Source organism: Enoplosus armatus, chromosome 8, assembly GCF_043641665.1.
Source record: "Enoplosus armatus isolate fEnoArm2 chromosome 8, fEnoArm2.hap1, whole genome shotgun sequence".
Lineage (NCBI taxonomy): Eukaryota > Metazoa > Chordata > Actinopteri > Centrarchiformes > Enoplosidae > Enoplosus > Enoplosus armatus.
This window is the reverse complement of record NC_092187.1, coordinates 2,978,534-3,004,056: the sequence shown is the minus strand read 5'-3', so window position 1 is coordinate 3,004,056 and position 25,523 is coordinate 2,978,534. Positions and strand designations below refer to the sequence as shown.

The window sequence follows — 25,523 nt, the reverse complement described above, 5'->3', positions numbered from 1 at the left end:
TCAGTCGGCACTGCAGCATCGGCAGCTCTGAGGCATTGGATGCATGTCGCACTGCGAGGAGCCTACAGAGGACCAGATGACACCATATTGAGGGTTTTCAAAAATTAAACATGTTTTGTATTCATTTATATCTCTCTCAAAGTCAGGGAGAGGTCATTGACTGTAGTCAGCTATTATTCTTTTCCTCAGCTCAACATCTAAAATATCTGGTCTCTTGTTTGAGCGCTGCTCATGCTCACATTTTGTCAGCATTCGTCGGGTTTCAGTCAGGTAAAACCTGTGACAACTGCCCACACGGCCTTGTTTGAATTGTCACTGTAGGTGAATCAACGTGGAATCAAAAGGGACAGAAATCTGCTGCTGGACTGCTTGATATTGGTTAAAAATGTCAAGAATGTTTCCCCCCCAATGAGCAGATGTTATCTCTCAGCTGTTTATTGTTTGCATGATCCCCATTACAGTAGCATTAGATACAGTTGCAATTTCAAGCTTTTTCTATGAGCAATCTATCAGATGTGAGTTAGTAACAGGCTCAAATCTGAAAGGGGGTTATTTTAGGTTTGGGAGGAGATTCTGTATTTGGTTTCCTAGTAAGATGCTGGTGTTTCTGGTTGGTCCAAGAATAATTCAGGTCTGTCTTTCTTACTGGCTGCCGACCAAACAGCAATATTCGAGGTGCCGATGATGATACGACCATGTTCATAAACATCTTCAGAACACTTTGTACTAATGCTTAAGTCAAGTCAGTTTGATTTATACAGCCCAATATCACAAATCACAAAAAAAAGTTTGCCTCATGGGGCTTTACAATCTGCACAGCATATGACACCCTCTGTCCTTGGACCCTCAATTCGAAAGAGGAAAAACTCCCCAAAAAATGGAGAAAGAAATGGAAGAAACCTCAGTAAGAGCAACAGAGCAGGGATCCCTCTCCCAGGACGGTTACGCCTCTCACAATTTCCTTTACTACATTATTAATATGCTGAGTCCAAGAGAGATGAAGCAATATGAAGAAGTGATACCCAGCAGTCTGGTCTCTCTGATTTGTTCCAATAGCACGTCCTACAATGACAGGTTAAACTGTGGATTGTAATTAAACCGTGGTACCATGGTAACAGAGAGAAGTTTCAGCCCACAGAGAGCAGTTCAGCGTTACTTTTCCACCCTTTGTGATTCAGATGTGATGCAGTCTTTGAGACCCGGGATCTGACCTGCTGTTCGCTGCCTCTCGCCCTGGCTGTGGTTTCCACATAACACATTCAGCTGCCCGGGGTTACCCATGCTGAAAAAGCAGGCGTGATGCTGTTAGGTGCATATGGCGTACATTAATGTCACGTCTTGTAAATTACCGTGACGGTCTTGATACGACCGCTGCCCCTGGTGCAGGTCCAGCCGGATCGGTTGAACAGGAGGCTGCAGACCTCCCCCTCCAGGCAGGGAGCCATCTCACACCACTGACGGCTCCGCACGATTCGCGCTGGGAGGGCGAAAGACAAGAGGGCAAAGCGGCAAATTAGACAGACAGATTCACAGACCAAGAGAGAGGCATTCACCATGTCAGCTTTTTCTGGAGCAAACATCAAAACTGTCCTTTTTATGCTCATCAGACATGAAAGCGTCTTCACATGAGGACGCGTCTACAAGCCTGTAACACTTGAATTAGCTTCTTGTTGTACTACCATGTCTGAATTGCCTGTGGTAGTAACCTTTACAGACCAGTCTCTGCTGCTAATGCTAGCCTTCACTGCAGCTGCAGATAAACATTGCTTTTTCCTTTTGACATTTATTACACTTAACATAACAAACAGCAAGGTTTTTTCTAGGTAATTCCTGGTAAAAGGCTTGAGGTAAAAAGTCATTTGTACCGTTCTGCAACACATTATTGTTGGATTTCTTTTCTTGAAGCTACACTGTACAATGTTTTCCCAAACTTGCAGTCAATGGACAATACACAATATGCCATGCTCTCAGAAGAAGAGCAACATAGCAGGAATAGCAAGACAGCAGGCTCATTGTTGGTTTGCAGAAGTTTGCAAAGTAAACAAGGAAAACGAAAAACCGTTGCAAGAAAAAGCAGTACTGTAATTCAGAATGCACTGAATTTGTTATATAATGATGGCATGAAATGGTCCATTTTTTTCCCCTCAAATCTAAGATGATCATGTTTGCATATTTTCATCTCTGTCATCTCTTGCACTCTCATCTAAAAAAAAGTGACTCAAAATATTGCAGTGTGATAAATTAGACGATGCCTTTTGGAAAGACTTCAGTCAACTGTAATTCTGTGTGGTGCTGTCCATTTTAAGAAGAAAATCTCAAACTTTTAATCTCTGTGGGGAGTCAGTGCCCAGTTTTTATTCATGCACTTTACTTGCTTTTTAAAAAATCAAATGGCGACAGGAGAGGGATGACAGGAAGAACGACAGAGATGGGGAACAAAATGCAACAAAGGTCAGTGATCGGATGCAGTTCAGCCCGCCCCAATGCTGATTTTTTTTTTTTTTTTTAATATTTGTATTCCAGGTTTAGAGTTGAACCTGTGCGGAGCGCCACAGGAGCTGGGATTGGCTCCAATATCAGCGAGCTGCACGATATATCCCGATGTAGTCCGATGCAAAATAAGCTGTGAAAGTTGTCAGGCCATGGACACTGGAGGTGGATATGTTACATATGATATACCGTAAACATGATTAAACATTTAGTTTCATCTTGTGTTTTGTTAATTCATGCGCACACATTATTAGTACAATAGCAGGAGTTAGTAAAGTTTCAATACACAGATTAGAGGGAGTGGATTACAGATTGGAAATGTAACAACAACAACAACAACACCAACAAGCCTCTGAAAGTTATGTGTCTGTGGAGACGTCAGGCTGTCAGAGTGAAAGCTCTCATTCTTCCTCTGCAGTCTGTCTGCGTGACACTGAATTAGCATTCGCCTGTAGTCGATGCTGATAAGCACTGATTGTTCTTTACACAGCGTGCTAAAGCAACACTGAAAGGTTATCAGCTCTCTGCGGACCTGGCCGGGGCGGCCTACCCCCACCCCCCCCACCCTGCCCCCCCAGGCAGCACATTGTGGAACGAGGTAACACGGCCGGCAAATTGAAAGAGAGGAACTACAATTCTTTGAATGTCCACAGGAGAGCTGGGGGCGGATCAGAGGGGGAGCGGGAGAGTAAGGAGGTGTGGGAAGGGAGGCCTTGTGACATTTTGCTGTGAGGTCTTCCTGGTCCAGTCTGAAATTGGTCTTTGGAGTGTCAGAGCTCGACTGCCGCTCTGCAATAAAGATCTGTCATCTTGTGGTATTTATCAAGCCGGCCGAACAGCACCCATATGTATGTAACCACACACACACACATACGCAATTACCGCTCTGCAGATATAAAGCCATCCTCCCCCTCAGCAAATAATACATACACATATAGACATAACGGAAGAAGAGCTGTTTTTTTTTTTTTTGTTTGCCCTCACAGTGTAGCCGGGCAGCCAGGAGACACAGCAGTGGAACAAAAACAACCCAGAAACCCGTCACCTCATTGAACCGAACAAGCTTAAGAAAATATTAAAGCCTCGCAAGTCGAATCTGAGACAAAATGGTCATTTCGGCTTCACCCGGCAGAGAGTCCTCAGTAAGCAGGGGGGGGGGGGGAAATCTAAAGTGACCTTCCTCCTGACACAGCAACATGCCGTGGTGAATTTTCATTTTCACAGCCATCCGTCAGGCGCAACAAAGCGTAGATTTATCAGTCAGTTGCAGATGTAGTTTTGAGTACATTACAGGGCCAGCAAAACTCAATTTCCAGGGCACGGAATAAGAGCTGAGCTGGCAAAGCGGTGGGAGTGCTGACTAACCGTGGAGTGCATCAGCCCAGCCGGCCCAGAGTCGCGGAGGTTGGCTAAAATAAACGCATTTTTCAGCTGCTGCAACAGTATCCAGGCACTCGATAGCTTGCCCTTGTTACTTTTTCAATGCCACCCATGACAGTGCGACTTGATCTATGATGACTCGGTGAATTTCCTGGTGCCGTAAGCCGTGGAGCGGTAACACGCAGCGCCGGGCCGGGATTAGAGCGTCGCTGTGACGACTTCTTCATCATCATCATCATCATCATCATCATCATGTATAACACAAGCGGCAACAAAATGGCATCGCTGCAGTTTGGCTTCAGCCTGTCTCTATCCATCATACCTATCCGTCCAATATGCTGGCACACGCAATTGTAGACACATTAAAAAGCTTAAATGGTGCAACCACCCACACACACACACACACACACACACACACACACATACATCGACAGCATCCTGAGCACACTTTAAGCTTGTGAGCTGAAGCTGCCTGAAAATATCTGTCTGCCGTTATATTTCATCTTAAACTGCCTTTTGCATGCTGCTATTGTCATGAGCCCGGCTTGTTGGATCACTCAACTGGTGCAAATGGCTGAGAATTATTGTGGCTATTCTGGCATTATGGCTTTATTGTGATAGGTATCTGTTTTGTGCTATGTTTGAACATGATTTCAGGCCTGTTGTGCAATGTTTCCCTGTTTGTGGTGGTGACAGCGTGCAGCAGCAGAGATGAAACAGCTGGCTGCGGTGGTTGGAAGAGGGAGAGAGTGTCTGTCTGTCTGTCTGGCTGACACCTGGGTGGCCCGTCCTGTTGCCGTCACTGTCTGAGTCCCACCCAGGGGCCGCGGACGTTGGGCCAGGCTCGTCAGCTGCCAGGGTCCCCTGCTGGGGTACGGCTCTGGACCGCCAACTAGATCACATGTAAGACCATCTGTCCCTCCCTGCACAGTGCCAAGCCCTGCCCTGCTCAGCACAACACGGCACTGCCAGACGAGACTCGGCGCAGGGCAGGAGGCACAACAGCGAGTCCTGAACCAGACGCACTGTTAGTCTGATGAAATTCTGCCTCTGCAGAAGTAAAATAACATCAAATTTTTACCAAAGCCGCAGGCAGCTCATTTAAAATGTATTTAGATTAGGTACAAGCAACAAAAAGAGGCAACTGACAGTTTCTCAAATGCTAAGAGGAAAAACACCAAGAGGTTCGTGGCACTGAAAAGACGACGCAAAGGGAAGCATGAATCGCCGTAACAATAAATTGTGTCTCTTCTGGTAATTTAATAACCCGTACTGATACCGATGCTTCTTTTGCTTAAGTATCCAACAAGATTAGCTAACTAGCTTAGCTGGGCACCAGAAGCACTGTAACAGGTTTTACAGGCCTGATGTTGATTAAGCTTCAATTGCGGATCAATTTGTAGCGGCCAGATCTTCTGCTCTCTGTCCTCTGCGCAGCGCAACCTGCTACCAGAGGCCTGACGGCTTCAGTTCTAATTATGACAACAGAAAAATCCAACGTTAAACACATTTATAACGCAGCCAGCAGCCAAGCTCCAAATGACTCTATATTTCGTAATGAGCCGTGTTTTGTTCCGCTAAAAATGTATTTTTGTATTTCTGGCTGGTAATGTTTGAGTTAGGACGTTAGGACGCAAACGATTGCAGGGAATTCATCAATATAGTTCACCGAGGAAAGAAAAAAGATGCAAACTGTAAATTCTCAAATAAAAGCTGGTGTTCAAATAATGGCTGATCATTCATTTATTCCAATAGCGTTTCCCTTCCACTGTTCTGTCATCGCTGTTAAACTGCTGTCAGTGAAACTCGACTGTATGAATCGAAAAAAAAGGAAAAGTGGAAATAATAATAATAATAATGAGTGTATTTGTGTTAGATCAGGGGAACAAATGAGTGAGTATGACATGACTGTGTTGTTGCACATGATTAGTGTTGTGAAATGTATACAGTATACGTTTGTATCCATATAAGGTGCGATCACAGTGAAACGTGGAGGGAGTGTTGAGTTTGCACTACCAGCAAACATCATCAACAGCAAAGCAGAATGGGAGCAGAGCAGAAAAAAAGATATATGGCAACATATACTTTCTTTTTATTTTTTAAAAAAGGCCTCTAAGATAAACTTGTTTCAAGTAATGAATGCGGTTGGTTGCCTTGGTTCTCTCTGCATTTTAAATAAAGAGTAACACATTCTTCTCAACTGTGTGTCTGCAGTATTTATACATTAACAAAGCTTTCCTTTGCTTAGTCCCCTTTCAACATCACCTTTTTTTTTTTTTTTGCTCATTTGGTGTCAATAATCATTTCACTGAATGTGAAAGCAGAAGCTGGCAGCCACCATAAATAAACAGCCTCCCTGCAGACTCTTATCATGGTGACCATCAAGCTTCATGCGATTACAGTGTGATGTGGTGGCATGGCAACAACGGGCCAAGCAGAGGAAGGCAGGGGGAGCGGGAGAGAGTCGGGGAGCAGATTAGAGTGAGAGCAGGAGACAAGCAAGGAAAAGCACATAATCCTCCTGTGTACAGTGTGCAGACTAAACCTGCACAACAGTGACACACAACAGCACAAAAAGAGGGCAATAAAGCTTGAAATATGTCCTGAAAAAGACTTACAAGAGAAGTTATTTTGTAGGAAAATACACAGCACTTGTCGCATAGCGAGAAATTATTCAGTGGATTAAAACAAACAAGGAACAACAGTGTAAACGTGTCCTAATGCACGAACGATGCAGCCGCCATCTGGGCCAATCAGACAGTAAATTCTTCGGTAACTCACATATAACAAACTTTATTCACTGCAGGGCTTAGGTAGGCTTGTTGGTATGTCATTATGGAGGTGGATGGCAAGGGAGATAAAAACATATTTGTCCAATCCTCTCCTTTAAGCCACCAGCTGCAGACTGTTTGAAAATGTGAAAATGTCCCAAAGGCTACATCGCAAGCCTTGGGTTTTAATTTCTATTCAGTACAAGGAAACAACAAAGAGACCCAAATCCATGAGCTTTCGCTGGTGATTACAATTGCAGATGAGTTTCTTAACTTAACTTAACTCACTGCATAAAGTTGCCTGGATACACCCCCGAAAGGTCAACTGCAAACATCAAACAGCGTATAGTACAAGATCAGTGTACCACCTCGCCACTGGGGCTACTGGTGTCTTTGAATGAAGTTTGTAATGCAAGAATCGCTGCGCACTAAATTCCACATCAGTCAAAGCTGCAGGGTAGGAGAGGATGTTTATTAAAGTTTCAGCTCTGACATGTAATCCCCCCCCCCCCCCCCCCCCCCTCCTCCTCCACCATCAACATGCCAATCACTATAACTGGCAGTGGAAATGCTTGAACACCGTGTTACCGTGATGTGTCGTTTCTGTGAGTTTCATTAGAAGCCCAGGCAGGGGCACCTGAGATGTTGCACGTGACCAATGAACAAACAAACAAACAAACAAACGCATGAACAGGCAGATCCATTACTGCCCACTCATGAAATGTGGAATTCAGAAAGGTCAAGCAGGGGCAGCAGCTGAGGGCAAAGCAAATGTTCCAATTCACATCGCTAATATCATTAAGTATACACTACGCACTAACTTTCACACTAACCACTCTACACACTCAAGCCCAGTTAGAATTACATGCATGTAGGAGAATCTAGTATGGAACTGGGTCACGTCTAAAGTCTTTCCAAGAAAGTTAATTTATTCAATAAATCTGTCATGACCGCTGTCCATGGTGCTGATTCTGGAGCTGTCTTGGGTGTTCTTCAATATTTGTGCTGGCAGGCAGCAATCCCACTAGCGGGGAGGGATGGCCAACAGGTTGCCTAGACTGATCAGCATCATCACATTGCCTCACCTGGTAAGCTCACAATATCTATCTTATTGATCCGGATGCTGGTTGCTGAGACTCAGAGACACCACACCAGGCGGCCTTTGTTCCAGTCAGTCCTGTCGCTCTGAGGAAAGTGATTTAGTTAGTGTACGTTTGGTTGCCTAATATCTGCGGAAGGTTTACTTATTTATTTATGCCTATTCCGGCAGGAGCCCGTTGCTTCTGTGTCTGCTTCTACTTCTCTGCACTTACGTCCTATTTAGCAGTGTTACAGTTACAGCATCTCCCACTGATTCCACATCCAAAAAACAGACCTGACGTCTCAATCGGCCTTTATCGCGCTACTGCAAACACCTGTGAGCCACAACTTTAGAAAAACACTGTCTCTGGGTCGTTTTCATGCAATCGTAGACTCCTAAAAAGAAGGCTGACAGCTGCCTCATAGCTCTGACACATCGTTGAAGGCATCGCCCACATCAGAGTGAACTTACATTGCTTTGTACTTTTGGGGTGTGTACAAGGCATTTATTTATTTTTTTTGGTCTAGAGGACAGAAAGGACAAAAATACTTGCTTTTCTCTGGAAAAGCAAAAAAACGCTGCCACTGCAAAGACAGCTATAAGCTTTAGGGCCATAATAAGTTGATAGTATAATTTAGTGACTGGAGATACTCTTCAACCTGAACATCAAACCAGGTTTTTGCGTCTACATGTATGTTTCTAGCCTTTGTTTACTCACTGCAGTCAGTCAGTGATTTCATTAAAGGTCACTATTCACACATCACATCTCAAGAAAGGCAGCGATCCACTCCTGCTGCTGCTGCTGCTGCTGCTGCTGCTGTGACGGAGTTATATTAAATTGACCCAGAGGACAGTGAGCCCTTGCTGTGTTAATAACAGCTCAGTGGAAAGTATGCTAAAGCCTCAGTGAGAGATACAAATGAATACACAAGTTTATAAGTCAGTAAATTAGTTTGCGCGCTTTGAAGGGCAAAGGGGCATTTATGGGAATTCACATCAAACGCGCGTGTAACTCGATATACTCTCAACTAAAGGTCAGCGAGGATGTCTGAGCAGACCCATTGCATTCTCATGCAATATGCAGACATTCCACTTTGAAGCCTCGTGATGACGGCCACTATCTCAGCTAGTCAGCAGAAAGGCTTTAAATGAGCCCGCGAGCAACAGGTTCCATCTTTAATGCACTGGCTATTAATGGAGTGTAGGGTGTGGTGCGGCAGGAAGCCAATAATAATCAATTTCCTGCTGCTGTAATCATAGTTCTCTGTAAGTTAATTAGCATCTGTTGAGTGTTCTGGAAAGGCGTCTGCAGAGAGGGAGAGGTGCTTAAAGGCAGTGCGGGGAGCGTGACACAGGCTGTGGGACTGCGCTCTCGTGTCAGGGCTATTAGATTAAGGCTAACATGAGTCACTGCATGATGGAACTAATGGTGCATCTGATGCATGTGATTGGGATATTGTGAGATCCAATCCGCATCACAGATGGACTGTGTCACCCCCCCCCCCCCCCCCCCCCCCCGCCCCCATCTGTCTTATCACCCTCCTTTAGATACTGTCTAATAACACAGAGACCTCTAAAGCCTCTAAAGTGTAAAATCTTATCTTCAAAGTGGATGAAACGCCACACATTCTCCATTACAAGAGAGCGCTCTCTCTCTCCAGGTGGAGTATATTGAAAAGGCCAGAGGAGCTCAGAGTGATGCAGGCTGAAGACAGCGAGAAGAGGCACAATGTGATGATGTCACACCGCTTGATTGGAGACGGTCTAATGCAGACAACCAATCACACACTTAGGAGTCAAACAGTCAAAAAAGGGAGACAGGCAAAGTGATTATCGATTGGCTGGTTAAACAACCAATTTACATCGGCAGTTGCTTTTAATGGAGAAAGCAGGAAGCCCACACATTTTGTTCTAGTGGAGCTTCTTTCTTTCTTTTTTTTTTTTTTTTTGCTTGCACTCTGTTGCCGACTTTTATACGATGTCTAGGGTGGTATGGCCTTAAATACGGGTATTTGTGTCTATAACAACATTCACGACCATATGATACGTTTTGACAAAAACTTCATTACTAGTTTTATTATTTATACCATGTTATTCTTACCAATAATTATTTGAAAAATGACCAATCCTGTTGTTTTTCTGATATTTTATAATGCACATTCATGTTCCCAGTCAGAGGAACCCTTCTGATGTGCGTACTGTACATATTACATTGGTTTGTCTAACATTTTGTAACCAAACCGTTATCCCGTGAACAAATATAACACGACCTCTCCTGCCGTTGTTAGTTCAGTGACTGCCGGCCCAGTCCGTGGCGCTGATGGGTTTTGCCCTTAATACTTTTTTTACGGAATAAAATCCCGAGAGTTTTACCTCACTTGGTGCGCACCCGAGCTGTTAGATGTAGGCTGATCAAAAGCTCGGCTGGAGCCGTCTTAATAGCCTACAGTCTTTTTGTCGTCTTGGCTGTTCCGACAAAATCAAACATGTTTGATATTAATTATTTGGGAGTTTAAAGTCTCGGCTCACGCGATGCGTGAGGTGCAAAGGGATGATTTACAACCCTACAGTATCAACACTCAATGAAATGAACTGACTGGATGATCAATCAAAAACTAATGGGTATAAAAGCAAGTGAAACCAAAAATGAGTTCTTGTCTGATGTCGTTTAATCATCTAATTTTTCAAAAGACTGTGCCTACAGACTAAATGTGGGTACTGCTCCCTGCCTGTGGACCTGTATCACGGCCCAAACATTTTCTGATCGTAGCACGTAAATCCGTAATGGCCTTTTTCCTTGAATTTCCATTTTCTGATAACTTCTTCATTTGTTGAGTCCAACTAATCTTTTTCTGTTTTGTAGTGTGACCAGACCAGACCAGACCAGAGCCCTCTATTAATAATTAGAATAATAATAATAGTAAGGCTCTGGACCGGAGACCAATATTAAAGACAACGATTCTTCTTCTCTTTATCAAACGAAATACAAAAGCATGGGCTTATATCCACAGATCAGACCTATAGGAGTGCGTCTGCGTTTCATAAAAATACCACACGATGTATTTTGTACTTTTTTTCTCCAGCTCTCTTTTCATTAAAACACTAAGCTTGAAGTTCCTCTTACTGATGTACGTTTACTGGGCCTCATAGTTAGATAACCGGCCTGGCAGTCACTGAACTAACAACCACAAGGAGAGTGTGGTTGACAGGCGGTCGGACAAATGGGCTTTCAGTCCGATGGGACATTTTTGGTACTATTGGGGTTGCAGAATAATGGGCCATCGGAACAATGACATGGCACCATATTACTGGTGTCCCAACCACACTGTTATGCTAGAGAGATAAAAAGAGACAAAAAAGAAAAGAAAAGAGGTCCTGTTACAACAACCGTTTTCATGATATTGTGACATTTTAATATGTCACAGCAGGAAAAGCACAGGTATAATCAACGAACCACTGCGTTAGTTCAGCTCAGCACTGTTGCGCTTGTGTTGGCTGAATGGCACCAGCTGTTTGCAGTATGCTTTACAGTGATTGGCTCATTCACAGCTGTGTAGCTAGTAACATCCAACCATATTCGTGCAGGTGTACCTGCACGGGCATCCACGGCAACACTGCTCCCTCCGCCACCCCAGCATCCTCCTTCACTTCACGCTCATGCATGTGTTCAAAATTAATTAATTAAGGGGGATTAGGGGACTATAAATGGTCGATTCTTTGACTAAGTGTCTCTGACTGAAATAACATTAATAATGACTACACAGCATTCAGGTGTGCTAGATGTAGGCCCCTGGTGTTGTGCATGCTGGCACACTGGAATGGGGCACGTAATGGAATGGATTTATCATTAATGCTACACCTGTGCGTTTCCTGTTATGATTTTTCATGATGTTCCTGTTATGTCAAAATGTCTGCCATGAAAAAGGTCTACGGATGCTGCTGTAGCGGAGTTAGTGATTCCACGTGCCGTTACTCGCCCTAATCACTGTTTCATTTCATGTATTTTAGTCACTGCTGTATTTTGCTCTAATGCTGTTTACTATTTTTGTTCATCTTGTTTATAATGTATCATATCAGTTTCCCACCGGTGGCTGATCTGTGATAAGATCTGTTAAAGTAGCTCAGTGAGTTTCTTTGAGTTTGGAAAAATGTGATTTTGAATATGTCACATGTTAAATGCACAGGGTGTCATTTCTGCCGCTAGGGGTCTCTCAATCAATAATCTCAAACAATAACAAAAGACGTAGTTTGATGTCGCGAAGCAGCGTGGGATCATGGGAGTTGTTGTCTTCATTGTTAAACAGTCGCCAACAACAACACCAGTGCTGTTATCTGTGTTTATCGTTGTTGTAATGTTGCCATGCACGTTAGCATATATCAATAAATTAGGTCTCTACTGGATTGCAAAATGGCAATTAATGAAAAACATAGGTTGTGCGGCAGAAAAAAAAATGCTGTATTAATGTTACTGAGTATAATTCCTTCCTTCCTCACTGTCTGACGTATCATCTGGTGTTTCCCCAGATACTATAGCAACTACAGGTTGACAGGCGACCAAATGAAACCGCTACCTTGAATATTGTCCATTATTTATGCTAAGCTAAGCTGACCACTGGCTCGTGGTAGCTTCATATTTACAGCACAGACATGAGAGTGGTATTGGAGGAAGCAAATGAGTCTATTTTCAAAAATCTGTCAAGCATTCATTCAGTGTTCACTCGGTGCACATTAAAGTCAAATCTAAGTTTCAAACATAATAAATGCTCAGAGTCATTCTAGTTTAAACACAACACTGTTGTGCCAATAACAAAGTGGTCTAAGGCAGGGATTCATGCAATGGACCCCATACAGTCAAATTAGAGAGTTCTGACCGACTGCCAGAATGTTCATTTAGTAATAAATGATGGTTACTACAGTTAAACAGAGGTGCCTATAAGGGGAATAGTAATGGTTGCACTTGCAATAAATCGAGTGAATTCAATTACAGTAAATTTAAACAGTTCCTAATGTTACTAAGGACCAGTTTTCATTAATTCAACATTCATTTATCCACAGAATGTTGCTCTTTTCCAGCACCGCCCTGCTTCACATTCATACACTTGTTCAATGGGACAACAGCGGTCGTGAAGAGTGGGGGGAAACATTCGTCCAAGACACATTCTTTCATTAGCTTCTCTAACCATTTGGCCTGTTGTTTTGACTCACTCCAGCTAGGATCTGCCCTCCATGGCACACTTGTCCTCCCGTGGGCTAGAAAGGTCATTCAACTCACCGTCTACACATGCCGGCCTCGCCCTGGTGGTTCCGGCGATCTGGCCTCTCCGGCAGGCGCAGCGGGCCGTCTGCCTGGCGATGGTCCTTCTGGGAACGCTGCTGTCTCTGTTGAGCATCACTATCTCGCAGGTTCCCACTGCCAACTGGCCTGCCAATACACAGCAGCGAGGAACATCAGAGTACATCACATTAGCATAATGAGACTGTAATGAACATATTAGAGAGCAGCAACTGGTGTTTGAAGGTACAAATAACAGGCAGCCTGGACGCAGGGCCCCCTTTATTGGTCTGTGTAGTACTGAACACTTTAATACTCTCATTTAATAGAAAAATGAGAAACTGATTTCAATGCTTTAAAAGCAGCAGGCTAGAATGCTTCCTCGGTGTTAATACAGTACGGCTGGCTGCTCTGTTGATAAAAGTGTCTTATTTAAGAATCTTTTAAAAGGACATTTTCTACTTTGCTAGTCATACCTGCAGGTTAACAAGCTCTATGATGTGAAAGTGCTAAAAGGAAAAAACAACATAATGACTGTTTTGCTTTTCTTAGAGCGTTGGGAATAAAATCAGAAGGGTTCTTCTGACTGGGAACATGAATGTGCTCAGCAAATGTCATCTTAATCAGACCATTACTGACATAGGTGGCATTGTCTGACATAGCACGGCAAAACTTCCTAGAGTGGAGGCTGGCTGGATGGTTGACATTCATGGTGCCCAGACGATGAATATAATGAGTGGTCCATGAGTTTTGGCTACATTTATATCAACATATCTACTTTAAATCAACATTCACCCATTCACACGCAGATGGACGCAGGGTGCTGGCCACCCATCAGGACATATTTTGGGGTTTTTTTGCCCAAGGACATTAATTTGTGGGCGACCCGCTCTCAGCCGCCCCAGCTATTGAATGGATTGCCATGAAATTAGGTACAGATATTCATGTCCCCCTCCCCCCCCAGGATGAATTGTTATCTTTTTGGTGACCTTTCATTTAGTGCCATCACCAGGTCTAAATTTTCCAATACTTTGGTTTATGACAAAAACTTGCAAAACTAGACATTCCCATCAGCCTCAGCTGTATTTCGTGTTTAGTGCTGATTACTGCCAGTGTGCAAGAATAAGTGCAATTTTACATTTGCTCCGAGGGGCAATAAAATTACATTTTGAAATATAAGTTACGCTTTTGGATTTTTTATTTGACTATTGAACTAGTTGATGAAACATGGACCACTGGCTGAAATAATGTGCGACTCGGTCAAACAATGGCAGTGGCTGCTGGGCACTCTGCTCCTACAACAGACCAATTTTCAAGCCAAGTTGAGCTCTTCTGAAACGGCAAATGGACAGAATGTCTTAAAGTGATGATTACCTCACTCAGAAATCATCGTGGTGTGTGTGTGTGTGTGTGTGTGTGTGCCATTCTTACACTTCTATCCAAGCACAGAGAATGACTTCAGAGCTCTCCAGCCATTACAAATTGATGGATGAGTCCCTGGCCAGGGACCTGCGGTTAAGCAGGTTTTTTGAGTTTCAGGTTTGTCAGAATGTGATCTCTGAATTAATTAGATAAACTGGAGAAACTTACAATTCACAAGGGTGTCTCAGCTGCAAATTGAGTTCTTGAATTGGGGGTTATTGAGTAAATGTTCATCATCTTGACTTTTTCATGTCAGGGGAGTTAAAAGAGTAGATAAAACACTTTTTCAACTTCTTATTTTTCCAATTTGAATATTGAGTGAGTTTGGATGAATTTATTTAAAAACCTGTAACAGCAAGAGGTGAATTTCTAGCAGACGCTCAGCATTAAACATACAGTATACCTGTGTCAAACTATTGTCAAGATGAAGAGCTTTGTGCCCAGAATTGCAGCTGTCATGCATGGCTCTGATGAGTCACACTGAAAACTTTCCAACAGCCATGGGAAAAGCTGTAACTATTATGCTTTCAATGTTTAGATTTATTAAATGAACCCTCTGCGTGGCCTTTTGTAGCTGACAGTTTGATTGATACTTAATGTTGAGGCAACAGTTATGTTTGGATAAATTCTTTGGAAACCCCCAGGGAAACATATTTAATTGTCTTTTATTCCAGCCTTTCTGATGTGTTTGAGGGGAATTGTTAACTGTGAATAGTTTTGTGTATTATAGATAAACAAGCTTTAATCAAAGGAAATCGCTTGCGGGTGTCTTGCTGCTTTCAAAAGCACATTTGGAACAAATGTTTCAATATATGTGGATGATTGTCACCTTTGTCATTCAAAATCAAAGGGGGGTTTGTTGCAGCCTCAAATGAGAACTAAAAAAACGAATCAATAACCTGCTGAACTGCAGCTGAACAATACTAATATGTGAGTACATCAAATCTGACTCAGCTTGAACTCAGCACATTTCTTAATAAGTGTAATATAAATGCATGCGAAGTTAAAGAACTATATTGCAACTTATGTGCTCTAGGTCGAACAGTAAAGCTTAGAAAAAGTTGTGGAAACTTACATCCCCTTTGTAATGATCTGGAAAAAGTTGCATAGTTTCTTCCTGCTTTTCTTTATTGAATGGAAAGGTGCCAGTGAAAACCATTCAGGCTGACACTGAAATAAAATCGGCTCAGCAGAGGTAGATTAGAGAAGAGTCTGTGCTGCAGTTCCTGTAAGGTCAATCTCTGGCATTCACCAACCATCACTCCTTTACACTGGAGCTTCCCAACACCCTCCAAGGTTCATTAAGTGAGACGCTAACTGCTCTATAGCATGAAATGACCGTAATAATGACAAAGGTTGAAAGGGTTGTTGATCAACACAAATGACTCATACAATTACCTCAGCAGGTGCTGAGACTTTCAGATTTCAGGAGCTACTAGGTTTCAGAGCAAGACATCTTGGAAATATTCCAGATGATGATTCCTACTGATCACAGTGACCCTGTGACCTTTATTTAAGCAACATCATAAAGGTCAAAACGTATCATGGCCATGGCTGGATTAACCCACTAGGGGGACCCGGGGCAAATGAATTTTGGGCCCCAATGACCACCCAACTGATTATTCCAACTCTCTGTGCACAGACAATGTAACATAACCTTTAAGAGCCCATCAACTGCAGTGCAGGATAAACCCAGATCTATTGCATGTACATATAAATCCACCCACCAGCACCTCTAAAGATCACTCATTAACGAGTTATATCCCGTTTGTTTAATCCATACAAAAGCAGAATTGTAAAACTGACAATTCACTGTTCGTTATGTGCTGGACAATTTCTTTGGCTCTGAGCAGAACCCGGCCAAGAAATGTACTGAATAGAGTGGTGTCAGTTTTCTCCTCTAACAAAGAGAATATGTGTATTTCCAAAAATGTAAAACTATTCCTTGAACACTCTTATCATTTTAGCTGATAGTGTATTTTAGATGTGGATGTGTCCTTAACAAATCACTGAATTAAATGACCTTAAATCAAGGGACACCCTTTTGGGCCCTGTTGCCTGCCTTGCCTAGTTAGTAATCCAGCCTTGTTCCTGACCTATGTCAAGCTATAAAACGGCTGAATTTCCACAAACTTTGCTGTCTAAATTCATGGTCTCCAGAGAATGGATCTTTAGTGTCAAATTCCCCCTTGGCCACCACTTTGGCCTGTAACACGAGGACTAATGGCTGAGTTTGCCTGAACTTCATGATCCCCAGAGGATGGATCTTAGTGTTTCCTCTAGCACCACAATCAGGTCAAATTTTAAGTTTGCGCACAAGTGATCAGATTGGCATGAAATTTGTTGACGACCATCACGTTCTCCAGAAGATGAACCTTTTTGATTTTCAACACTCCATGAGCTTTCCTCCAGTTCCACTGCCTCAACATGGCAGCCTCTAGGGCCTGCTAGTATTTTACCCTGCCAGTAACTATACTCAACACATAACTTTTGCAAAGCTAAGAGGATAAATCTGCATCTCAGTTAATGGATTGGTGGATGGGTTGCTGGTCTCAATGGCACTTTGTGATTTAGGCTGATAAGATTGGTGTATTTTTACATAGAATTATTACTTAGTCCAGTCTTGGGAGTCACAAAACACAATCACCTCTACGAAGAACTGCTATGCACATTCCATTTTATAGCATCAGCCGCGCCGTCCAACTTCCCCCACCCACTACCCACCACCACCACTCAGCCCACCCTCCACTCTCTTTTTGCTGAGGCGAGTCCCTGTATAGTTGGTGGCTGCTTGGAGGACAGAGCTGCCATCAGATATCAGTGCTCTCTGCCATGTTTCAACACTGAACAGATGAATGGGCTTCATGCAATAAGCCTGAAGGAGGAGAATAGTAAGGCGTAGGGGGGGGGAGTTGAAGTGGGGAGTTGTCTAGTGTGTGGGTGTGTGGGGGGTGCCTTGTAGAGTGCCCTAAGCCATGGCCAGCGCTCCATCATACATACAGGAGTTAATTCATTTGACAGGGGGTTTCTGTCACTCAGTAGCGCAAAGACACTTGGCCTCGTCTCTATTTCATATGGTGAAATACGCATACGGCGGCGGCGAGAACCATGCCGGATGAAGGATGCCGCCACGTTGCTGTCTAGGCTCTGGATCCTGTCAGAAACGACATCTAGAGGGCTACAGGAAGCCGACACAGAGCACAGAGATTGGCTCTCAGCGCTGACTGGCAGCCAGATGACCTTATCACTGAATCACAAGACTATACAAGTGCAAAGTGGCAGCACATATATATATATATATATGTATATATATATACGCACAGGGGTTCAAAGACGTGAGACTGCTGATCACTAAAATACAGGAGCACAAATATCTTAATATCTCTGCCTGAAATAGGCTGCCACAAGTCCACACTTGCTTTCACAATGCGCCCCTGATTCAATGTGCGTCATTGCAGGATTGAGAACTGGTGGGCATGATGAGGTTATTAAACTCCAGAAACATTATACACAGGTTGACCCTGGCAACGTACAGTAAAGATAGAAAACCTCCAATTATCATTGCAACATTGCACTCTATTCCAACTATTTGATGTTCTTTATTTAGACAGTTGCACTTATCAACGAAGCCTTCTCTCCATTCTAGCTTATCTTTTCTCTTGTTTGTCTCTTTAATTAAGACTGTGCAGATACATACGTAGTTAGTCCTAACTGATAACGTTCCTTTATCAGATTCAACAGACAAACACATCAGACACAGCTCCGCACTGCTCCCATACAACTGAAACCAGATTGGGAGCTGCGAGAAAGGCTCTGCTTCTCCTCGGGGAATTTGCCATTAAATTATATGACAGGCTGCACTGAATGAACTATGACAAGGCTTCCATTTCCATATTAAAACAATCTTCCTTTATAGATTGTAATTACTTGCAGGCTGCTAAAGATGGAAGTGAGGTTTTACAATGTTTTATTGCAAAGACTGACTCTTCAAACTGCAGTTCCGAACCATATTTATCAAAAATTCCACTCCTTGTAAAGCTAGTGCAGTTAATTATTCATGACAATATGTATTGTATTTAGTATTATTCCCCATAAAGGCACAGCTATAGCGCAGAACCGTTCCGTGCTATCTTGGCTTAAACTTCCTGGCACTGAATTTAACCGGGTTTCCCTGAGAGAGCCAATCAGACAACAATCACTACACTGCCATACAATAATAAGTCTCAGTGATTATCTTCATTCCATTGTATGTTCCTGTCTTGATAGAAGTGCCGTTCTCAAGGATGAAAATGGGGCTGCCAACAAAGCGCCAGTTTAGAGAGCATGACAATCGTATTAACGTGCATCAAATCAGATACGAATTCAACTGATCTTTTGTGGAAGGTTTAAAACATTGTGTGAGATGTTATAAATATTAATGGCGCAGGTAATCAGTCAAAATTAATTTGTAGTGGCTGCAGTTATCAAATTTTAAAATGTAATGAACACTCACTAAAACCCCCATACACCACAAATCTTAAATCCATACAGCTGCCTCATACTGCTTAGATTTATGCTTTTCTCTTTGGAGGCCTTACGCTCAGGGCCGCGACTAATGATTGTTATCATTATCGATTCTGGAGTAACTGAACTACCGGTATTCAAACGGAATGCTTTTATATAGTGCTTCCCAACCTGAGCAGGACAAAGGGCTTTGCAAAAAAACCTTTTTCTCTTTGGTACAAACAAAATTCCTGAGTGGTTGTACAGATAGTCCTCCTTTATCCACGGGGGGGGGGGGGGGGGGTCCTTAATCTGAATGAATTTGGAATTTAAATATGGTACAAATGCGCACCCACTCATGAACAGGTCGTATGTATCAAGTTGAAACGAGAAAGGTTTGTGCAGTTAAAAGGGTCCATCAACATTTCCTTAAGCCTAAGGCGACGATATCAAATTGCTTGTTTTGCGCCACCAACGCTCCAAACCGCCAGTATATTCAGTTTACAAGCACATATGAGAAGAAAAGAAAAGCAGCAAATATTCATAATTAAGAAGCTACAAGTAGGGAACGTTTGGCATTTTTGCTGGAAAAACTACTTCAACGATTAATCAACTATCAGAACAGGAATCGACTAACTGTTTCAGTCCTGATAAGAATACCAAGGGCTTCTTGCATCAGGCCCATTGTTTGGATTTTTCGCTTGACAACTCCAACAGTTAATCGATTTTCAAAATGAGTCACCATTCATGTTCCAACGATTCACTAATTCATTAAAAGTACTGCAGTCCCATTACGACATATATTAGTTCACCTAGGTTAGTCACAGTAAACTGTGGCATAATGCTTTTACTTTTATCTATTTAGTCTTCCATTAGCTAAAAAAAGGAGGCTAATCAATTCAATCCTGCAAATAAAAAGGTAATCTATCTGGATTCCCCCTCCTCTGCTGCTCTGATTTTGAATGCAGTATAAAAAGAACGTTCCCTTCATGCCCGTTCTGATCTCAGAGCTCTATCTGTTTTCAACAACTCAGGACGACATCAAACAGCCATCTTATTCAACTGAGCATATGCTAGTCATGGCCAAGTGCAGCTCATTACCTTAACACCATTTGACGCGTGCCGCGCAGTAGGTAGCATGTAATAGGACACCAGGTGAGAGAGGCAGATGTTTGACTGACCCCATGCTATACGCTTCCTGACACCGTTGTGATCTTCTGCAGCTAAACAAGTAGGGCAGCGGAGCAGTGGAGCGAAACATGCGCTTTATATTAATGTGCTTGGTTTAAAGGGAATACCGCCGCTTGATTTCACATGATATTTGAATACTCTACAGCAGTCCAATCAATATTTATGCAAGTGAACAACTCTCTGCTGAAGTCGGAGGACCTGTAATGGCACCCAAGTATGCAATTTAATCTGAAGCTGACAGAAATGAATCAGGAACGATGGCAAAGGGAAGTGTGGGAGCAGCTGGGGCGACTTCTGGAGATCAGGGGGTGTGTTATGCTTTTACAGGATGAAGCTCATTGATCTGCAAGCAGTAAAATAAGCACCGCGCTGGCCCACAGTCAGTCTGCCGTTTATTGTTCCAGTTCTCGCGTTCCTGGCGACAATGCAGCTCGGAGTCCCTCCTTTAAAAAGCTCTTCATATTCACAAATGTGTACCTGCATTGTTTTCAAATGTTCAAATGTTTAAGCTGCATGATTTTCATGCAATCGCGCGCACGTAGCGGGGCTGCAGAGACAAGAGGGAAAAGCACTTCAACCGCACTGACTGAGACGCCAGAGATGGGCTCTATTTGACCACATTTCCTTCTCGTGTCAGGGTGTGGGCACTACTCCACCCACAGGGACTGACAAATTGAAACTTCTTGTAGCCGCGGCAGGATGGCGCTCCCCCTCGGGAGGCGGCCGGGCTCAACACCGTTATATTGTTTCCTTTCTCACTCGAGAGCAGGAGAGGCCGCATAGTTTCCTAACGCCACTTTACAGGACTTCTAGATCTTTGCAGTTCAATATTTGTAGTTACCACTCTCTAACACTCACTGTGCTGCCACTGTGTGACATTGCCGAGGGCTGCTTTAAAATAGAAAATATTCCCCTCACATGCATCCCCTGCTAGGACTGACACTGTAATTTAGGTCTAGCCTGCGACATGCCTTGTACACTACACATGATGGAGGTGGCTTCTGATAAAATTCTGTTGCAGTGATGCAGCACAGTCTGGGCTCCAGAGATATTACAATGTAGAGTACACTCAGACAATTGGTTGTGGATGAATACAGGCTCGAGGCATCAAGACTGAATGTGCAATATGCCTCGCAAAAGCAAACAGCAGCTCTGCTGAATGTAATGCAGAGAGGACAGTAAAGCCACGGTGACTCACTTCAAATTTGACTCAGATAGCCCTCCAGGATGCCCTCCTTCTTCAATGCAAACACAGAGAAAATGGTGAGCGTCAGAAGACTGTTATGACCCCATAAGTACTGTACAGTAGTGCATGACTGCGTGAACCGGGGCTTTAATATTCAAGCTCGGCCCTCTCAGAAAGTATGATCATGGCATCGGGCAGAAAATAGAACGGGACATAAGATTGAAGGGACATAACTCAAATCATTTACACCACTCTGCCAATGATGGAGCAGTTTCAAGCCCAGAGCTTTCCGCAGAGAAAATAACAATGCAGAAATACACTGAGCGGTGCACTACACTCAACCACAAGGGAGGTCAAAGCTTACGGCTTGAAAGAATTCATATTCAGGGAGCTATGAAATATGAGCTTTGTGCGCTGCCAAATTGATTTAGCTGTAAAAATTCTTTTCATTTTGTTCCATAAAGATGCTCATACTTTTACAGCTCCGCCGCCTATGGAAGCAGGCCTCGATGATTTGCTTAGAATTTACTACCAAGGTCATAATCAAAGCGGGTCCTCCCTTTGCATGCTTAATGCCGCCTTGAAGACGACCGGAATAGAAATCATCCTTTTCACTTCAAAAAAGTCGGTAATTCTCTCCGGCTACTCTGATTAGTCTAATGCTTGGACGGATAGGTCCTGCTCCCTGCGATAAAAAGAGAACTCTCCCACTGAAGATCATCATTCTGATGTCCCGTGAAGACCCACGCCACCCACGGAGCTGAGAAAGTAACCACGATAGCATCTGGAATAATTTTACCGGGATAAAATCAGTCTGCTCTGTGAATGACATTTGTATCAGCCCACGACGCACAGAGTGCACTGACTGTGTGAGTCCGTCATCAATGGAGCTCTGTGCTGATTGTAAAGCCACAGTGAGTCACTTCAAAATGTAGTGACACAGCCTGTCGACGTAGCTCATGAAATGTGTGCTGTCACTCCCCTCGACAGCTTGTGCTGCGGAGCAGGATGACGGGGTCGCATTGTTGATTCCGCCTCTCGGCTGCGGGACACTGTTATTTGCGTTCAGAGGCATTGATTGAATTATTCAAACAAACCAAAGTGACTGATTATGACATGCGACATGTGCTGCAGATAGGGAGCGTTGTTGTCTGCCGCACTAATGTGACATCATGCTTACGATATAGCTCCGTCGGTCGAGTCAAGTCATTTGGTTCATCCAACTTATCTTGGTATATTAATGATATTTACCATCCCCCAACTTGTAAAAAAAAAAAAAAAAAAAGTCTGTTTTGCCGAACAGGAAGTGATGTTCAACATTTCTAGATTATTTGAAAAGGCAGAGAAAGTGGCTGGGTAGTTGGCACGAGAAGTGACAGCTGAGCAGACAAACAAAATAGCAGCTTAAAGGTGCATTAAGTGTTTGTTTTTTTGGCCACTTGGAGGCAGCAGAACGAGCTGAAAACATAACTGACGTACTATCCAGTCGGAAACTTGTTGTGACGCACATGTTAGCCAACAATTGCCTATTTAGACATTCGTCAGACTTGGATTAACATAAGCATTCATTCGGAGGAAAACGCCTGGCTCTTTCTCCACCAAATGTTCAACTGGTTTTATCTGAGCAGTTTCTGCTGAAAACAGCTGCCTGTTGCTGCTTGAATTTAGATCCGTGAGAGAAGAGTGGGCTTGAGAACCAAAACCAAAAGTGAAACTGAGACTCGATCGTTGGGATAATTCACTGTGGGTTCATCAAAACAAGCCTTTCACGCAGTCACTGATGATCCAATTATTATAATATTTCTCTAAGTGGGGCTTTAACCTTCTTCAACAGGAAATCAGAACAAAAGATGTTGTACCGCACAAACGGTTTGATTGACAGATGATTGTTGGAAAGTGCAGAAACACCACAGCAGTGAGCGCTTTGCTTGGCATCAAAGATGCTCAAAGATGTTGAGGATTGCCACTTCTAAGATGCACAATGGCCTCATCATGTTATTTTTTTTGTTCCCACTTTAAGTCGAAATGTATTCTCGGCATTTGAATTCCTTGAGCTGAGTTAGAGCAAAGGCCAACTGTCCTTCCACCTCCAACTTACAAATGTGGGTAAAAATACTCCACTGCCCCTCCTCTTCACCCCCCCCCCCCCCCCCCCCCCAACTCAAAGGTTTGTGGTTGACAAAGCAGGGAGGAGTTGCCACTACTCTCTGACTGCACCACTGAAGCGGAATCGGGTCCAGTGAGGAAATCCAGACATTTCTAAATTTATCGTTGAATAAACTGGCAACGTTGAGAGCAGCTGACAGGCCATTCATCGTGGCGGGTGCTGGCCCAATGGCGTGCGCGAACAGGGTCTGCTGCGCTTTGATTTCCTGTCCTGGCCGCCATGACAGATGAGCTACGGAGAGGGGTGGAGGCGACACAGTCTCTCACCACCGCAAGGCTTCACCTTTCTGCCCACCAGTTCAACCACACTCCTTGCAGCTTCCAGGGCCCGAGGTAGAGGTGGTAGACAGCTGGTGGTGGCAAGCGATGGGTGCTTTGACTCCATCGCTACACACACTGTAAGCTGAGTATTATACTAGCTGATGAAATGATAAAAAAAAAAGCAGTGGTCAGAACTACTTTTCCAACAGCACTGACTGGTCAAAGCAGCCAGTTTCAAAGGAGGAATTTAGTAGGATTTGAAGATTACAAGTACGGATTAAAAAATACGACACGCTTCATTCTTGAAATTCAGCTCAGAGCTGGAAAGAGCCACATACAGAAAATGTCAAAAGCTCAGATCACATCCAGAGGTTTTAACTGTCAGGCCAGACCCACGAGAATCTATTTACTATTTTAATATCGAGGGGGAGTAAAGTTCACAAGAGATTGATTGAACGATTTCGAACAATAAAGCGCTAATGAGATCATTTTCAGATGAAAATGAGTCGATAATAAATGGCTGAGGGGAAGGGGAGGGTTGCTGTGGCTCCTCAGATAATATGCAGAGGCTTGAGAGACGGTTCAGAGGCGGCAACAAGAGGCCAGTGACAGCAGCATTCTGGGAGAAAACACTCCAAATTACAGGCAAAGGGAGCACATTTCAGCTCCCTCATTTCGCACAGGCAGTTCATTTTTCACATCAGTGTCTACTTTTGTTCCCGGCAAGCTGCCAGAGACATTGATGTAGGCACTATCCCTCCTCCACAGCGGTAATTATGCTGCTGGCCAACGCTTGATTAAAAGATCTAATTTGCAAACTTAGTGTTCAACATCTCCCAACAAGTTCCAGTGCTTTAAGCCTGCGCTCTTGTGTCTTTGACGGCACTGGAATCCGAAATGTTTTGTCATGGACGGCAGCCAGCGGAGCGCAGGGAAACATCCTTTTGCTTTCTATTCTGTGTCAGGGTGAAGGTGTAATCGCACCGGCGGATGTATTATTCAAGGAGAAAGCGCGGCGTGGATGGATGTAGCCTCAACCCGGGTGAAATTATAAAGCTTTGAAGGCAGAAGTCGGGGCCTTCTGCTGTCTGCTCCAGGGACCAAAACCTTTTCACCTGATGCTCATTCGTGGCTCCACAAGGAAGCGCAGAGGAAAAGTGTGAGGGTCAACTTCAAACGCCCTTTCACATTATTATTGTGGAAAAATATGGACACCGCAGTATATTACAAGCTCCCAGTGACATCATGGTGCCACCATACCAAATAAAAATGTGCATGAGATGTTCAGCATCACACTCTCACTATAGGAAGACTATCACAGAGATAAACAGGTTACTAAAACACCATGAGGCGCAGCAAGGTCACCATAAACAAGACAAGTGATGAGCAGCATTTTACTGGACATTATTCCTCATCGGGATCACAGGCTGTCTGACCACACCATGTGCAGCTGACAAAGTAATAAATAGCCGCAAGTGTCCTTACCCTCTCTGAGCAGGTGGGAGTAGATGAGCCACAGGAGCAGCAGGCAGCAGAGTGACGCACCTCCACCTGCGGAGAGCGTCTTCACTCCAGACTGCATCCTACACCTTCAGCCTGTTGGTTGTTTTTTTTTTTTTTCTCTTTTTCTTTTTTTTCTTTTGTGATTATCCAAACTTTGAACGCTCGTGCCGCTCAGACGTCAAGCAGACCAGCAGAAGAGTGGCTGATCCGGTGGCGTCTCCGCAGCCTGTCGTCGGCATCCATTTTGAGGTTATAATAGGAGAGGGACTGATAGTAATCCCCCCCCCCCCCCTCCTTGCTTTTCAAATTCCCTCAGTG

At 43.7% G+C, this 25,523-nt stretch overlaps 1 protein-coding gene across 1 annotated transcript; it reads right to left on the bottom strand.

Annotated features, from left to right (window-relative positions):
- On the bottom strand, window positions 1–25,284 carry tafa5l (TAFA chemokine like family member 5, like). Its single transcript, XM_070909727.1, has 5 exons — window positions 25,188–25,284; window positions 12,995–13,144; window positions 1,350–1,477; window positions 1,212–1,302; window positions 1–62 (listed from the first exon to the last, which is right to left on the bottom strand). Exons 1-5 carry the CDS (start codon window positions 25,282–25,284, stop codon window positions 1–3), a joined length of 528 nt encoding a protein of 175 aa, XP_070765828.1.
- Window positions 25,285–25,523: the final 239 nt, after the last annotated feature.

What these genes read in the sequence shown, in the direction of transcription:
- tafa5l (XM_070909727.1), bottom strand. Translation starts at nt 25,284, where the DNA reads ATGCAGTCTGGAGTGAAGACGCTCTCCGCAGGTGGAGGTGCGTCACTC. An exon ending in CTCCCACCTGCTCAGAGAGG is followed by an intron (nt 13,145 to 25,187) that starts GTAAGGACACTT and finishes GTGTATTGGCAG; the next exon opens with GCCAGTTGGCAGTGGGAACC. An exon ending in CGAGAGGCAGCGAACAGCAG is followed by an intron (nt 63 to 1,211) that starts GTCAGATCCCGG and finishes GGTCCTCTGTAG; the next exon opens with GCTCCTCGCAGTGCGACATG.